Here is an 18800-nt window from a genome sequence, read left to right as displayed (position 1 = left end):
TACAGGTTTTTGTTTTTATTTGTGTGCTCTTCACCCATCTTGCCCTTTTGGCCTTCAAAGTTGAGAAACATGATTTTAAGCAAAAGCTTGTGTTCAACTCAATTTTTCTGCAAATAACTATACAAATATAACTTGCATTCCCTCTTTTAGGTATTCAACATCTGTATTTGTGTTTCTTAATATCTCAGACCCCAGAATGCTGGTAGTCAAGTTATTGTCTTATGAAGTATAAGACATTTGTAGTTGCATGTCTCCTTAGAAAATCTGATAAAAAGTACAATGCAAAAATTGATGAATAAATAAAAATTGACAGTATGTAGTAGTTAGCTTGCAATATACAGTGCATCCGGAAAGTATTCCATTTTGTTATGTTACAGCCTTATTCCAAAATGGATTAAATTAATTTTTTTCCTCAGAATTCAACACACAACACCCCATAATGACAACGTGAAAAACGTTTACTTGAGGTTTTTGCAAATTTATTAAAAATAAAAAAATTGAGAAAGCACATGTACATAAGTATTCACAGCCTTTGCCATGAAGCTCAAAACTGAATGTTTTGTGGACTAATGAGAACTAAGTTTGAAGTGTTTGGGAAGAACTTGCAGCGATGCAAAAGGCGGAGAAAGGGTACTGCATACCAACTTAAAAACATTATCCCGGCGATGAAATATGGTGGAGGGTGCATTCTAATTTGGGGTTGCTTTGCTGTCTCATAGGTTGGACAGCTTGCCATCTTCAAGAAGAAAATGAATTCTCAAGTTTATCAAGGTAACAGCTAAACTTTATCTGTTGAGGACAGGTAATAGAATAAATTAAAAAAATAGTGCTTTTCCTGAGCCACTCATCAACATCTTCATAAGCCTGAACTACGTGTACCTGCAGCGTTCTTCCCATGCCTTTCCTTGGTATCCCTGTGTGTCTCAACGTCTCTTGCCTGGCACTTTGTCTCTTGATTACATTTTCATTAAGCCTGTTTCTCTGACTCTGTCATTTCCAGGCTCTTTGTTCACCTCCTGTCCACTTTTTGACTACCCCCAGTGGTAGCTGGGTTCCCATTACCCACTAAGAACACATTATTCATATTCTTGCAAATACTTCCCATCTTTGAAGACCATGCAGGTTGTGCCTCATTAGTAGTACTTATAGACCCAACATCGCTTGGTAAGTTATTGTCTTTGTTGTTGTTAAAATGCTCCATTTAAACTCTCTAAAGCATTGTGTCAATACCCCTACCACTGAGCAACCACAGCCAAACTGACCAATCAGATTTCTCAGAGGGGCCTGACACTCACAGACACACGCACACACAGTAGAGTTTTATTATATCTGTATAGTACAGTTATAAATCCTACAGGATAACTTCAGGGTGGCTTTCTGCCAGTTGAAGCTCAGTAGAGGTTGGACTATGCTGTAGGATAATGGCCCTAAACATTTAAGTAAATCTGGTAGCAATAAGTCTAGTCATTTCCACCGTGTCATTTCCAGGGCCGTCTTAATGTATGGGCACTGGCCAGCGGCCCCAGGATCATATGGGCCCACAATGTTTCTGATGCCTATGTATGTTTCTGTTTTGCCATCAAAACAGGGCCCCTAGCACATTCATTTGCCCAGGTGCCTATGATTCTGTTAAGAGTTCACTCATGCCCTCAAGATCTCTGGTGAGTCAGAACTGACCTCTTCTGCATGAAAGAGTCCTGTCCAGGGTTGGTTCCAACCTTGTGGCTGTTGTTGCCTGGAAATACTCCCTTTGTTTTTTCAATACCACGTCAGCAAACACTTTGATGAATACATGGATTATTTTATAGTGTCTGTGTGTTGACCCTGCGATGGACTGGCGGCCTGTCCAGGTATTGTTTCTGCCTTGCGCCCAATGTTTCCTCGGATGGGCTCCAGCTTCCACGCGACCCTGGTCAGAATAAGGCCAGTTAGTACGTTGGATGGAATATTTTGATATTGCTAACTGGCCCAGTTCAAAATAGTTAACTGAGAAATTGTAACAGTGACACAGAGGCATGACTCATACTACAAGGTAATCACAATGATACAGAGACACAGAAGGGCTAACCCCGCTGTTCGTGGAATACCTCGCTCGCCGCTTTATCATTCCAGTGCTTTATGGAAGGGGAATCACCCGCCGCGTCCAGCCAATCACGCCCGTCGTAAGAAGGCCATTCTGGCCGGTCAACCAACGAGAGAAGCTCTGAGATCTTAAGGCCTGCGGCGATTGGCTTGAGCGGGTGGGAAAAGCTGGGTTTGTTAAAAAAAAAAAAAAAAAAAAAAAAAAAGTCAGTTGCGTACAGCTCCTGCTGTCTCTGGCAGGTGGTGTCTCCCTTGATATATTGAGAGCAAGTAATGTTTGGTGAAGAAGCTGTTACGGGGAAATTAGCGTGATTTGTTATAAGGTGTTTTTTGTGCAGACGCATGCGGTACGCGCAAAGTGGGAGCATCTAAGCTCATTTTTGCAGCCCCCCACCGCTTCTGCATTTTGATTCTTTTCAATCTCGTCTTCCTGGAGATTGAAAACAAAAGCCTGTAAAAGAAGATATGCGAAGGAACCTCAGCAGGTGAAGTAAATACTACAAATCGGCAAAAAAGACGGGATCCCCATTAGTCGCGGTATCTGAAGGCGAGCAGCAGCTGACACCTCTACCTGCCATGTGTCTGTTCTGCGGAAAGCTGTCCGTTATCGGCTCCTCTTTGGTTTGCCTTCAGTTCGCAACACGCTGGAGAGAAGACTGGTGATAAAAAGGGGGATAGAGCAAGAGAGACAGAAAGAAAAAAAATGAGGAAGCATTTTTCTTCGAGAAACACCAAAAGAGTGCGCGAGAAGGAGAGAGAGGCCTCTTCCTTTGCAGGCCATTATCTGGGCTGAAAATAAAAAAGAGGAGGCAAGTGGCGGTGGGAGAAGAAAATTCAGACTGATGAAATTAAGACCGAATAAAATGGGACAACAGAAAGCGAAACAGACTGGAAATATTTTACTGGTAAACGCTGCCCGAGCGAGCAGAACAAAACGACGTACTTTGTGCATTTAACACGCGCACACGTCCACGCAAAACGATTATAACTTGATTCTTTTCTTTAAAAAAAAAAAAAAAAAAAAAAACGGGGGTTAAATCTGTTCTGGAGGCCCGGCCTAAATTTTTTATAACCCCTGCTTGTGATTGTGTACGAAGGATTTGATGTTTTTTTGTACTATTTAAGGAGTAGCATTTTTTTCCTACTAATTTTTTGCATTGGATTTAGCCTTGAATTTGTTCAATGGAAGTATGTTACCAGTTACCGGTGTTGCCCCTGGACAGGCCGGTTCCCAAGCATGTTCTCAGCCGTAGGGGAGCCATCAGTTTTAGTTCTAGCTCCTCTCTTTTCGGCTGCCCAGATCCCAGGCAGCTGTCACAGGTAATGGTGAAGGGTAAACGGGGGTTCGCAAAATACCTATACTTGCTGAATGTTAACCTGCTTTATTTAAAGTGCTTCTGTGTCTTAGCATTGGGAGATCATCACCTATCGGTTAACGTTCAGCTCTGTGTATGAGTCTCGTGTCGTTTTCATTAGTAATTTGTGACGCTCTATAATCTTTTTAAAGGCACATATTACTATTAGGAGACTTCCGTAACGTATTCTCGTTGACTTGACAGTGCTGGGTGCGGATGGGCAGTGGGAAGCCTTATCGGCTGAATGATCACGGCATCCTCTCCCCTTAGTTGACCTCACTCTACGTAACATCCTCCTTCTCAGGGTGACTGCTTATCAGTCGTCGTAAAGGAGGTTTATACCACTTTGGCATCTGGTGTTCGCTTGTGTTTCCAGTGTTGTTGCAGGCGGTATACTTGAACTGTCCTTTCTTTTCTTTATCTTAATTTTATATGAGTGACACTTGAGCCCTGGGCTAAAATCCTGGTGCAAACACTGTCCAAGCAAGGTTCAAGGTTTTTTAGTCATATTTATACAAGAAAACACGGCATTTGCTTTCACAGTTGTATCCAGTAACAGACAGTGATGAAGTAAAAACAAAGACAGGACAAATTAAAGCTTAAATAGCAATTTAAAAATATGTATAAAACCGGTTCTTAGGTAATTACTTCTAGCAGTTTGATAGTGTGATTGTTACCTAAATGGTTACACTATGCCTGTGAAAATTCTTTTACCATCTCCAATATTTCTTCTTAAAAAGACGTGGCAATGGGAAATAAGGAATTTCTGGAGTTTTTAAAGCAACCACCAGTACCCTTTATTGTCACTGTGTAATACAACAAAATTACTTAAAGTACCTGACTCTTCTCCCCATTTACTTAAGTTGTTTATGTAATGGGCGTCTGTCATCAATAGAGATGATTTCCAGTTTTTTTTCAACATTGCCTACAGACACAAAAAAACAAATCGTCTGTCAGCCAAAATAATTCAGGTGCATGTTTGGTGATTTGCTGGAGCGTTTCTTCAATTTTGGTTTGTCATATTACTAAACTTGGCAATGAATCTGAAAGTGATGACTAACTGGATCCCACTGGGATAAAAAGACAATACGAGTTTATGTTGGAGGAATAGGTGCTGCTTGTTTTTAGAGTATATATTTTTTTGTATTTCTGTTCCAGTTAATGTTGTTGTCTTGTGTAGTTCCAAAGTATTTATACAAGTATTGAGTTAATATCTTTACCTCATTCCCCAGAACAATGTTGGGTAACTGTGCAGTTTTCAGCCTCTTAAAGTCAAATATAATTTCTTTGCTGTTTTTGACATTTAGAGTAAGATGGTTTTTATTGCCACAATTTATTAAACCGTCCACTTGTAATGTCTTTCAGCCTCCATGTGTATGGGTCTCATCAGCTTGGTGTCATCGTCATACTTGATAACTCCGGTCACTTGTGTGTTGTGTAAATACTATTGGAGACAAAACACATCTTTGCAGAAGTGACTTTTGGAAAAAGTGACATGTACTTTAACTCTGTGAATAATTTAAAAGAAAGCTCTGAATCCATAATGTAATAAATAAGTTAACATTCATTACTGTTCCCCATTTTCTCAATCAGAAAATGAGGCTGGATGGTCTTGAACACTGAAGAAAATTCCAGAAATAGTACTCTGACATATGAACAGGGCTTATTTAAAAAAAAAAAAAAAAAAAAAAATGCAGATTTATTCCAGGTTAACCAGCAGGGCATCTTCCTGTAAATTGTGTGATGTCAAGATAACCACCAACACCAGTGTAGGCCAGGGTTTTGCAGACTCGGTCCTGGGGACCCACTGTGGCTGCTGGTTTTCATTCAACCAGATTGTTTTCAATTGGACTCCTGGGATAATTAATGGAACTGTTATTTCTCAGAATCTGCATGTTGGGAACAATATAGAAATTAGAGAGCTTAGTTTAGTAAAACATTTTTTTTTCATTAAGATGTACTAAACTGTTATATGGGAATAAAAATACAGCATGTATTTTCTTTTTAACAATATTTTCATCTTGATTTTCATTCTACTTTTCCTGGTGTTCTAATTCTTTAATCCATTATTAACTAATTAGTGGGTCTGATGCTAAAGTAGTTGCTGCCTTTCATGATTCAGTGTTTCCCTGCTCGTTTTTTTAATTGTCATTATTAAGATACAATGAAGGGAGCAAACTGAGAAGAGGCAAAATATAATGTTTTTCTTTGGATGCATTCTGAAAACCATCCATAGAATTCACTCTAGCTCCATATGCGCAAAGCATTCAATTATTCAGCTTAAATTTTTTTATCAAGCATATCTATCTCGTTTAAAATTGTCAATAAGATTTCCTGGGCAAGATCCAACATGCGAATGTTGCAATCGAGCTCTGGCTTCACTAGGCCACATGTTTTGGGTAGTTACCAAATAAACATCATTCTAGATAAAAAAATTTAAATGCCTGTCAGACAGTTTTGGCATCATAATCCATCCTAATCCACTAACAGCAGTGTTTGGTGTACTTCCAGATGGAATTAAAGTGGAGGAGGACAAACAAATGGTAATTGCCTTTGTTTCTATATTGGCACATGGAATTATCTTCCCCAACTAGAAGAATCCTAACCCACCTCTGTTAAATCAGTGGGTAACTGATGTTATATACTATTTGAAATTGGAAAAAATCAAATTCTCTTAGAGGATCTGTTCAAAATTATTTAAAACCTGGAAGGATCTAATTAATAATGTTTTAGAATAAGCAAAGACTCATTTCCGTCTTTACTACTCTCAAAAGTTTTACTCTGGCTGTTTGCCTTTCTCTCTTTCTCAGGGGTGGGGTTTGAATTGAATTTTAAGTTTGACTTGATTTGTATGGATTGTTACATGCTTTAAATTCAATAAAAGGTTAAAAAAAAAATTAAAACAAAATAAAACCTTAGTGAACAACGCAAAAAAATAAAAAATGGTGACCACACAGGACATTTGGGGACCAAGGTTGCAATCCCTAGCATGGAAATAAAGACTCATAGCAAGACTAATATTTAAAAGAAATTTGAAAGATTCTTGTCCCATCATACTAACTAAAATAAACGTATTATAGATAAGATGCTCACGGTATTCTTAAAACGTTAAGCAAACTTATCTTATTTTCATTTAATTTCTGAATATGCAGACTTGTTAAGCATTTGCCTCAAAATATTCTATTTTATAAATGGCAATCATTCTGTGCACATTGTTATAAAAGAGGACCAGCAGCAGTGAAAGTAATCATTCAGTTCCTTGTTTGAAACCTCAGAACTTTTCATGTCTTGTACTTCTGAGGTGAGGGTCCATTGTGATTAAAGATTTAATTCCAATTTTTTTCCTACCATATTTGGCAAATGTATAAACTTAGTTTTCCTTTCCCACCTTTGTATTGTCATTGGGCAGTATTGTGATAATATGAGGTCAAGGGACCGTGGTCTGATTTCTGGCCTGGTTGCTGTGAGGATGAAGTTTACATGTTCTCTTGCTATCTTTATAGAAAACATGTGAATGTTGGTACCGAAAGTGTCTTCCCATATCTTAAAGATTTGCAGGTTAAGTAAACCTTTCTTAATTGCCCTGGTATGATTGATTGACGACTTGTGATTGATTGGTTTGAATTATTTTTCATGACCCAATGCAAATATAAATTGTTTTGAAAACAAGCCCTGTTTATGTGCATCTAATTTTCTGTTGATGAAAACTACTTTCCTTTTAAACAATTCAAAGTATATAAGGTTGAAATGAAATTGGGTAGTATAGGCTTTCTTTTTGTTTATTGTAAGTCACAATAGCAGTAAGCACTTTTGTACATCCAGGGTAGAAAACAAATTATATATGGTCGTCCCCCCCAGGGAGAATTTTTGCTACTAGTGACTGAAATCCAGGATTATTTTTACAGTACATGAATAGGTGCATCTTGCAAAATATAAAAAGCTAGCTGTGCTACATAGTAAGACAATGAGCCTTTGTCCTTGTGCCATCAATTTATCAGATGTGTCAGATTTACGACATAACTAAATGCTTTTCTGTAAGCAATATTTATAGGTTTTTTTACCAATGGCAAATGTTATTGGCAGACAGCATAGTGTAATGGTCAAGTGTTCTAAGTCATATGAATAAAGATATCAGTCAAATAATAAGTAATAATAATATAAGGTCACCGGGGCTGCTTACTCTTGAGCATGCTCCACACTGTTGTCCATGAGTGAAACATTTCTGCATTAGGTCAATTCTGCTTTTTCTAGTGACATGGTTTATGTTGATGGTCAATGCAAAACACTTTACAGGAAAGTGTATTAGATGTTTATGATTTTCATTTGCTTATGTCGTTCACCTTATTTAGTCTTGTAGTAGTGGAAAAAACATAAAATTAAGCAGAGTATAGATTTGATTTTCTTTCTTTTATTTAAGTAATGTCAAAACATAACCCATATTTATCAAACTAATCAAAAGTAAACGTTTTATATAAGTCAGTAGTGCTTAACACATTAGACACTAGACTAACTTGGTAAATTGAGAGATTCAGTGGAGCACCTACAGCCAACAGTCGTACGTAATCGTAATGTGGAAGTACACAAAATACACTAAAGGTGTGCTTCATGTAGTTACTAAATGTATTTACCTGAAAAATGGTGGGAAAAAATCAAATCCAGCCTTCAAAGCCCCATATTCTAGCCAATGATCAATAAACCCTCAAGTCATGAAGATAGACTGTCTGCTGATACACCCGACAGCAATAATGCAGCATGCCACTAGCCACATATAAATAAAGGATTGATAGTGGTCCAGGATGGTTTTCCACATTGACATTAAAGTGAATTTAAAGGAGAGAATGTAGTAGTGCCCAGTTTAGGTTGCAGTGGAGAGAGGTGGATTTTGAAGACATGTTGTGATAGTTGTCTCAATTTCTACTGCACAGCATTTATTGATATTAGTGGAGCAGGAAGCAACAGTGGTGCATTCAAAGTTATTGTTATAGTATACAGTATTGTGCAGTGTTTGCATATGCTATCAGTAACATAGTAGTAATGCTGCTTATTAAAAGAATTACAGTAATGCACAGCAGTGGTGGAAGTGAGCGGTTGCACATGTATTTCTAAAAGCAGGGAAAGCTGCATGAACACAGTCTTTCATATTGTTTAAGTTCTCACTTGTTCTTCATTATTCCCATTGGTTTGAATCTCCACATGCGCATGCACAGCAAATTAAACGCTGTAGATATAAAGCATTGCCTTCAAGAATGTGGAATTATGGCTTCATGTTGGTAGATTTTAGATCTGTTTCTCATGGCCCTGTTCATATTGTAGCAGAGATGTTGACTGAGTCATGGCTGTTATCAGTAAATACCCAAGTATGTATGCATTGGATTGATATATCAGAGAAATTTAAGTATCTTTGCTTTGTTATGATGGTTGTAATCTTGCAGGCCATTTGACTCATGCTTAGCTGTCTAAATTAACCTTTTTATAAACACACAGTTTTATGAATGATATTGTTTATGTAGAAAGCATGCAAAGGCAGAGGAGCATTTAAAAGTGAGAGATGGAATTGGAGGTGTGTGAGCCAAGTTTTAGTATGATAGTGACAGGCATACATGTTAAATTACTAATATTACTTGTAACTATAGGGGTATTTTTTGCTATATGCCATTGTGTTTTAACAGGCAAATTTGTATAGTTTTGGGGTTGTTTTGTACTTTTCCTTAGTTTATTTTCATTGCACATGTATGGGTATTTCAAATCCATGGGGTTCAGTGCAAGACAAGAATGCATTCTGTCTTCAAAGAGTGATTAGAAAGTTTCCATTTGAGTTATGATTTAAATGGACAAAGATCAGTTTCTTTGTACTCAAATTTGTGATTTACACTGCAAAACCCACTACAAAGCCCTTTTACTTCATGACAAAAGCTGGTTTGTGAAACTCTGGTTTTGAAGAGATTCCACATCCATTCAGAATTCCAACCTCTCTAGGATGCACTGTGCTAAAGAAGATGATGTATAGTCAGCTACATTAGAAAGATTGTAAATGCTAGACAAAACATTCAAGTGTCTTTAAAAAATAATCTCACTGAGCATCCCGTGTTTTCTGTAACCAATGATTATCTACAATATGTGTCATGTGGCCTCAACCAGGGTATGATATGTGAATATAGCAGCAAGAGTGGAGAAACAACTTTGTATGTTTATTTGAAAATGAGTTATATTAGTCAAATGCTAACTTATGTTGAAAATGAACAAGAAAACTTGCCCAAATTCAGATGAACAAGTTCTTTAGTTGGTACTGAAAAAAGGCCCCCTTGTTTTTTTTACAGCTTTTTCTTGTTTAAAGACAATGATAGCAGTCAGCAGTGCATAATGTTTAAACAATGTTTTGTGGTGACAGCTGCACCACAAATTCAGACAACCACCTGAATCTTTAACACAAAATCCAATATAAAGAGACTGTGAAATCTAAGAAAACATAAACTGCATGCAATACTACTTTACAAACCTCGAAAATGAACTCATTGTTTAGTGCACTCTCTATTCATCAAGTGCAAATAGGTAGAAGGAGATTAAAGATGCTATTGCATATCATTGACACAAGATAAGACTCCTATTAAAACTGTTATAAACAAGGCTTTCAAAAAGGTGAACAATGGCCTTGATGAATGAAGCGCAACCCATCTTGCAACTATGCCATCTCAAAGAGACTTGAGACTTGCAGAATGATTGCTGCTGTGACGGATTTATAGCACAACAGAACAATAAAGCCCAGTGTGTGTTTAACAGGTCATTTTTTTTAGTGCAGACTTTATGCTGAGAAGCCATTGTCTACAAACTGCGTTTTTTTTCCTGATGTTCACATGAGTGAGGTTATTACATAAAGATTAAAAGAATTTATTAGATTGGATGAACCCCATACAGTAGCTAATAAAACAGAAATGGGCAAAGACTCCAGTGTTATAGGCAGTAGGTAGTCTATTTGCTTCATTGTTTTCTTGAATGTGTAAATTGTATAGGCATCGTGAATATGATCAATATCATAACGAATTTAGTAACATCAATTAAATGAAAAGGGTTGTTCGTGAGTAAACTGTTTGCATTATAATTTTTATATTATGTACAATACTATAACGTGTACACTTTAGGTGAAATGAGTTTTTATTTTTTTATGAAATGCATTGAAAGATACAAGAGTGAACAGTGCTGTGGGCTGTTTCGTTACAGTTGTGTTGCAGTTATACCTCCTTTCCGCCAACCTCGAAAGTAAGGAGGTTCTATTGGTCTGGTGGAGGGAACTTCTGGGGTCACAATATGTAAGACTTTCTTTGCTGGCCAAAAATATTTATGCACCCCACCCTTTAGTTCCTAATTAGAGTGGATATTCTTAACATTGGGAAGCACTGTAAGCTGTCTATGTTCTACCCTGAATACTAAAAATGTTGAGAGGCTGGTCTGCTTGGGAATAACATTTAAGTAATTGCTTACTCCTAGTAAGCTTTACATTTTGTTTCAGCTTTTACAATATCCATTTGTAGTATTTAATTTAATATCTTCAGAATCATTTCCTACTGTGTTTGTTTCCAAATGAGACCTTTACTCAAGGCTCTCAAACAGCTTGTTTTGTTTTTTTCACTGGTACAAAAATTTTTTGGTCATCCCTCATGTTTTACGCAGTCACTAACTCTTCAAGTGATTGAGTGCAAATACTATGTGTTCCTTCAAGGCACAAGTTGATGATATTAATGGTTTGTAGCTGGTCATATAAATGTTTACTTAGATTGGTGTTACAGGTGTAGAATTTTTGTTTCTTCATCAACCATTTCCTAAATATAAATAGGAGGCTTGAACTAAGGGTCATAATGTGTGCAAAACATCCAAAATAACATTTACACTGCTGTACCCTCATGGATTGCATTGTAGTGCCGTGGTTAGCAAAGCTGTCTCATAGGTCCAGGAGGCTTGGTTTAAATTGCATCTAGATCAATGTCTTTGTTGAAGTTGTAATTTCTTCCCATATGTTTTTCTCCCACATTCTGGGAAGAAACAAGTAAGGCTGATTGGTAACTCAATATTGGACTGAATTTGAGTTACTGTGGCTGTTTACGTGAGTGTGCTTTGCGGCATTGTCTTGGTTTGTCTCATATTGCACCTAATGTTATTGTATTGGGTTCCAAGTCTGTCTGATCCTGAATGTAAATTAAGTGGATTTTGAAAATGAATGGATGAATGAATGGATATTGAGGAGTAATGTGGCATGTTGATATTTGCTACTGTTTTAAAACTCCAGGAGTGTTGGTTTGTGTTCCAGCCTTGTCCTTATCTTTGTACAGTTTGCACATTCTTTGCGCACCTACTGGGTTAAAAGATGTGCCGGTTTTGTTAATTGACCAAAGTAAATTGACCTTGTAAGAGTACTTGTGGATGTGTGTATGAGTTTGCATGGAGGGTTTGTTTCTAATGCTTTTTTGCAACTTTGTGTTGGGGTTTAGGCTGATAGTTGTAGTAATGGTTGCAATTATAGGGTCGGGGGAGGAATAACACAAATTCTGGGTGTTTTAATTATTTTGCTTTTCAGTATCATTTTAATTAGTCCCCTTATTTTTCAGCATTAATATAATGATAGGCTGTTCACATATTTTGTGGATGGTTGTAGTGCCTCAGCCTTGGTTACAGGACTCCCCTTGATCTTAATTGGAACTGCGCACACATCTTTTCTTCAGCAATGCCAAACAAATTGACATCACTGGTCCTAGATAAACACACTTGGTTACAGGCAGAGGTGCAGAATAAGGATATTGTAATTTCAGTGTTTGACATGTCATTCTAATTACAACAAACAGTGATGCTGCTTATTGATGTTTCATAACAACGGGGATAAAATGCAGACTGCTGCTAGCACAATCCCTTCTAAAATGTATCATTGTTTAGAGGAGTTGCTCTTTAAAACTCTGGAGGTTGTAGTTGCATGTGACTTTTCCAGGGTATCTCTTAAAACTGTATTTGAAGAAAAAGCAGCAAAAATGAAGTCTTTGTTGATAAAGGCTTGCATTAGATGTCTATACCATTTTGTTGCATTCTACTCAACCTCCTTTGGTAAATCTGGTAAATCAGGATCTGAGCTGTTTAATTTTTTTTTTTAAACTGGGATATGTTCTTTCTTATAATTGTGAAGAGCATGTCATTAGTTGTTGTTTAAGTATTAGTGCTGGGCGGTATGACCAAAATTCTATATCACTGTATTTTTCAAAATTGTACCGGTTTCACGGTATTCAACAGTATTTTTTCCCCATGCATGAGTTAACCACATTTTCCACTGCAATTACTGAAGTAGACTGGCTAAGAATAACCTATTCCACTGTCATGAGAATTGTACATTGTACAAAAAAAACATTTTAATGTGCACACAAGTATTAATACAGGTTTGCATGGCCCCATAAAGTGATAGTTTTCAAGGAGTGGGGCACTAATGAGGCACTAATGAAGAGAAGGAATCGCATTGCATGACAGTTGCTGTCAAAACATAGAACCTTTTTATTGAACAAATTTTGCAAACAAACTAAAATTTTGAAAACAAATTGTCAACCATCCAAAGAGGCATTTAGACTTAGTAAAATATCCAGAGGTGCTTGTCAAAAGTTGTATTGCACTGAACATGTCTTAGAAAAGAAACAATTGGTAAATATTTTTTGTAAACCAACTACACTTTCTGTTAATGTTAACAATATCTGTCCACTGACACATTAAAGTGACTTTTTAAACAACTTTACCATCATTAAACTGCATAATATTTAAACTAATAAATAATAACAAATGAATAATAGTGCAACTTCCAGTAATAATACTATTACTTCAAAACTTCAAGCCCTGGTACATTACACAGTATTCACCAAAATAAAATAAAACAAGTGCAACTTGGTGATGACATCTTTACCAACTGAACCATCATTAAGGCAGATTGCATTAATATGGACCTTGCTTCAAGCTAAGCTATATACATAAGTAATAAAACTGCAACTTGCATTTATAATGCTATTTGTGGTATAGTGGGTCCATGACTTCAAAAAAAAAAAAAAAAAAAAAAATCCAGTTTTTAAATCCAATTCGCAGTGTCCGTCTCCGTGGGCGCGATTGCACGACCACGGGGAGTTGATGAGGTGATTGGGGCGAGTTGCACCCGATCGTTCTCAGTTGCTTCGTTGGCTTACTGCGGCATGTGAATAAGGCGCTGCGCCCACAGAGATGTATATTTCTGGGCCAGCAGGATAGGTGGAAGGAAAAACTCAAAAGAGAGAACACAAGGAGATTAAAGAAGGGAAAAGGCAGTCATGGGAGATGATCCAGACACCAGGAAGGAGAAGGAAGCACGAGCTGAGGCTCCGTGAGGGACTGCAGGCTTAGGCGATCTAGGGGCTGGTTCATCCCACTGACTAAGCGTGTAGAGTAGGGCGAGCGAAATGTAAAACCTCCCAATGGATCAGAGGAGCAACTGAGTGAGCACGAAGGAAGACAGGAGGTGTGCCGACCTCGGACGGTCTGGCTGCGCAGTGTGGCGGCAGCCAAAACGGGTTGGCAGAAAGTAGTTTGTGCTACGAAGGCTCTGCCAGTGAAGGGTGAGCCGTGGAGACAGAAGGTGGTGTGCTGCGATCGGGCGAGGAGAGCGACTGCATTTTAACGGATTTATTTATTATGGATTTTATCCCCACGTTTCACTAGCTTTATGGATTTGCTATTTATTTCGGTACTGTATTTTTCTGAACACTGCTCAATGGACACTTTTGGTTTTATTTTGTTTTTAACAAAAGCACTTGCACTTTCCACCATCCCCTGGCTTCAATGAGATTTCTCAGCTCATCTCGGTCATAACTATTGATGGTGTTGGTTCAACAGACTCCCATGTGGGAAGGGGGAGTCTGTAGGGGACAGGCATCGTCACACTATTACACAATAACCAGGTATATTACACAGTATTGGAAAAAAAATAAACTGCAAGCCAAGTTGTACTTGTTTTATTATTATCCAGTAGTACAGAAACAGTATTTACACATTTAAACAAACATAATGGTCAACATCCGACCTTTTAAAACCAAAGTATCTACAGACACTGCACCTTTTTTTGTCAAAAGGTCTTCTGTGCACCTCCAATGGGTTCACCAAATAAGTATCAAAAGGATTGGAAACTTCCCTTAACTCTGAAGGTGTGTGTGTGTGTTTTTGCAATGGAAAAGAGTTTATCCATTCTTTGATCATGATGGAATGTGCATTGCTAAGTCAAAGGTTTGACATTTAGCCAGTGTCTACAGCGTATGCACACTCTAGCCACATCTGGAATGAGGAGTTTGCTCTCTTGGTAAATGGGCAGCTATCTCTTGACCTTTCATTGATAATGGAGACCACAGTCCATGTCTGATTATCCAGATGTTCTTTCTTAGACCTTTATGTAACACTGAGGAGGTATGTTAATTGAGTTATGTCAATCATATAGCCATCTTCAGCTTTTTGGGCATATGTGTCAGCTTTGTTGTTTTTATTTGTAACTTCCAGCAGCATTCTTTTACTGAGTGACAATCGCATGGTGTTTGGTTGAATTATTAAATTGAAACAATCAGTGTAAGCAAAAGCCTTGTAGACTGTATGTAAAGTACTTTGTGCATAAATATGGTTAAATATGGCCTCCTCCAACTGAAAAATAACTCCTTTACTGAAAGTAAAGTGATGTATAATTCGGTACTGTGTCTTTTTGGAGAATCCTAGGGTACCACTGGTTTGACTGTGTGTCGAATGAATGGGTTGCTCATCGAGTAAAGAAAGTTTAATAAGGTCACGCCCTCGACCGGAAGTGGTTGCCTGTTCACGACAGACTTTTCTTTCCGCCATATTGGTTTATTTACAGCATGTTTGTTTATTTATTGTTTCAGTTGTTTTTTTATGTTAAGTAAATATAAAATACTGTAATTCTACAGTCACATATCGCCAGTCATCTGACTGTGACTCCTGCACTCAGCTTTCTGTTAGCTAAACCCTGCGAATTAGCAAATTTCCAGAGGTACCTGACACCCCTCTTTTACAGACACATTAACTGCTTTGTGAGGGAGCATCAGTTATAGCACTATGGCCGTGTGGCGCAATTCCCCAAGGGTGATCTAGCTCGCAGGGTCCTCATTGTTGAGGACCTGAATGGCTGGACCAGGCCAAGGAGAGGCTCATTTAACACCTGGCTGTGGCAGATAAATAATTTGGTCATTTCTGGAGGATGGGATTGGGCTGAGTGTCTGATTTGGGGAGTTGCCGACCAGGTTCCTGAGTTGTTTAGTCATGTGGTGGATGTGGCATTATGCTGTACCAGTTTATGCTCCCCAACCTGACCTGAGTCAATATCTAAAATAATCCAGTTTTTACTGGTGGTGCCTGATTTGATTTAATTTCCTGGTCCCTTTTGTAATCAGATATGCATTGTTAATTGTTATAGTTTTATATTGATGTAAGTTTCATTGCAATGACAATATAACTCTGGGTCTGAGCGATGAAAGTTATCACTGCCAACATTTATCTTGACTGCATGAACAAATATTAAGTTTAAATGTAGAAGAGCAATGAGTAAGTGATCTTCTCATCTATGCTGTTCATAATAGTTCATTAATCCATTCATGAATTTTTTTAGAACCTTTTTAAAATACATTCTCATTTATGCTGGGGTTGCTGATCAATCTTGACAGTATTTGGTGCAGTAAAGAAACCAGTCCTGGCCAGAGTGCCAGTCTGTTGCTAGTTGTACACCTATACCTACTCATACAGTATCTTGCCAATTTATAGTTAACAAGTGTGGATTTAAGATGGAAGGAAAATCCACAAACACTGCTAGAATTTGCACATACCAAACTGGCTGCTGTTTGAACCCTATTTGTCCGGCAACAGTGCTAATCTCTGCAGCACTATGCAACACAGCTGCCATACGGAGTATTATTTTCTGCCACTCTAAAAGTACCATGCAAGTCAATTTTTAACTTTAGCTAACCACTTTTTTCAGTGTCTGCAAACAGAAACTTGCAGAAAATGAGTAATGAGGATCAGAGTTGAAAATCATTGCCCTGTGATTGTTGTTTATTTTTTGTGGATTTTTGTTTGTTCTTTGCTTTGTTTTCCAATGACCCACTTAAATCTTGATACAATCAATATCTAACTGTAGTAGGAAAGCAATAGCATAAAAAAACAACCATATCTACATGTTCAGTAGTAAAGCTATTAGTTGCCTTTGCAGCTTTGTCTTTGTGGTTTTAGTTTCCTCTAGGAGAGGGTGGTTGGCTAGCTGGCCTGGATCTGCTCGATGTTTTGTGTTTGCTTTGTTCAAATATTGCATGTCTCTATTGGTTTGTTTTTATCAGGATTGGCAACATTCCTTTGTTCATCAGTCTTCATTGCAGTCACACTGTTTGGCAGTGTTTTTGTTCCCTTTTTAATACATTTATGCAGTGCTAGGTGTCTTTTGTTTTAGAATGATCGTAGTTAAAGTAAAAAAGTGTTTTTTCTTTCTCTCTCTTGCTTTTTGTATGTTTACTTTGCAAGTCTTGGGTATCTGTATGTCTCACAGTTTCCTCATAAATGCTTTTGAGAAACATTCTATTGGGATTTTTACAATTCCTTTTTAATTAAATTTTAATACAATTTTTATTTTAGATATTGTATTAACTGGACTCCATATCATGCTGTTAATGAAAATCCTTACTTGATTAAACATAGTCATCTTCTGTCTTAATTTTCCAGTTTAGGTATATACAGTACTATCTTTTCTACAATATTTTAATTGTATTGGTTTGATAGCATTTAATACCAAACAGTCTTTTACTTATTTCACTCATGTAATCAATTTTACTTTTGTTCACTCTTGCTTCTGGAATGCTTGAATATTAACTATATTCTGGCAATTGGCAATTTAATAGAGAGAAGCTATTTCTGTGTTGTTTGCCTTGCGGTAGTGTCAACCTGCTCAACTTTTCTAGCAGTTTTCAGTTGCAGTCTTCACTTACAACTTGTAATTTTTGTAATGTTACAAGATTATTTATGCAGTTATAGTGGGTGCCTGATACAAATAACAGCAACTGAATGCCTGAGACTTGTAACAAATAACAGCAACTGAATGCCTGAGTGAACATATAATGTGTGCAATGCCTGCAAACTGTGAGGAACATTTGTGCCTGAAAGGAAAGAAGGAAAGCAAGGAAGGTGATTTGCACTGTGCAAAGAGAGGAGTGGCATGTGAAACTCTGAAGTAAGCATAGTTTTCTGTTTTTGTGTTTGACATTCCATATCTGAGTGGAATAAGAAAAAAAGAAGTTAACAGAATTTGTGGCTTATTCCGATATGCATGACGTTGTCTGGCTGTGAAAATAAGGTGACATCTCAGTATGAAAAGTCTTGAGAGAACTGAGAAATGAGTACTCCCTGAAATTAATGTTTGAAATATTTAACATTTTCATGTATTGGATTCAGAAAATTCAGTCATTAAATTTGATATGTTCTATTAGGGCTCTTGTTGTGTCCAGTGATACTTGTAGATGGATATGTATAGCAGAATAGTTAAGTCTGCTAGCTCTGCTGTTCAGAATCTTTTTTTTTTTCCTTTTTCCCCTTCAATTCTTGAGAGTACTTTCTCTTTTGTGTACTATGACATACATGTGGCCGGCATTAATTATGTGCTAATTTCAGTGTATCAGAAGTTGTATTTGAAGAAAACCGTAATGAATTCCTTTCTTGATACTAATTTTATGTGATCTGACATCTTGGCTTGTTACAGTTTTTGTTAACTGCTTTGTTAAAATTAAATCTTAGCAACATTTTCTTATATTGAGACATAGGATATAACATTAGATACATTTATCGATCCATATACTGAACACCTTATCCATTTATTAGTTGTGGGGCTGCAGCTTATTCTAGTGACATTAGGCACCAAACCAACCCTGAATGATGTGTTTTTCAATGGCATGGCACACTCCGTCATACATGCCTATATGAGGAAATTTAGTGTTGCAATTAACATGCATGTCTTTGTGTTATAGAGGAAAAGTTCACTGAGAGATGTAGGGGATGGATTTACAAATTCCACACAAAGTGCATTGCACATAGCAGGTCAAAAGTAAAAGGCAAAGGTGAACCCTTTGCTTATTCATTGACAGTTATTTTTTAGAAAACCTAGTAGTAAAAATTAAATGTGGAAACACCTTTATGTTACAACATTGTGTCTATCGTTGCATCCTTCACCTCTACAGGAGACGCGTAGTAAAGCTTGTTTTGTATTCTAAAAGACTGCGGACTTTGAGGAAGCGCAGCATGGACAGTTTACAGTCAACAAGGGAGGAAAAAAGTACCTGCTTTATC

The 18800-nt window shown here is 37.4% G+C and overlaps 1 protein-coding gene across 4 annotated transcripts in view; it reads left to right on the top strand.

Annotated features, from left to right (window-relative positions):
- The first annotated feature begins 1843 nt into the window (after nt 1–1843).
- The window catches only part of pde7a (phosphodiesterase 7A), a 147192-nt gene continuing 130235 nt past the window's right edge, over nt 1844–18800 (top strand). For 2 of the 4 annotated variants that reach the window (XM_051929171.1, XM_051929170.1), the window contains exon 1: nt 1844–3402. In XM_051929171.1, coding sequence (XP_051785131.1) covers nt 3265–3402 — 138 coding nt within the window. In that variant the 5' untranslated portion in view covers nt 1844–3264. The remainder of the gene's footprint in view (nt 3403–18800) is intronic. The other 2 variants (XM_028803576.2, XM_028803577.2) reach the window with 2 other exon arrangements.

Source organism: Erpetoichthys calabaricus, chromosome 6, assembly GCF_900747795.2.
Source record: "Erpetoichthys calabaricus chromosome 6, fErpCal1.3, whole genome shotgun sequence".
Taxonomy (NCBI): domain Eukaryota; kingdom Metazoa; phylum Chordata; class Cladistia; order Polypteriformes; family Polypteridae; genus Erpetoichthys; species Erpetoichthys calabaricus.
Note: the sequence above shows the minus strand (reverse complement) of the source record. Positions and strands in the feature narration are given on the sequence as shown.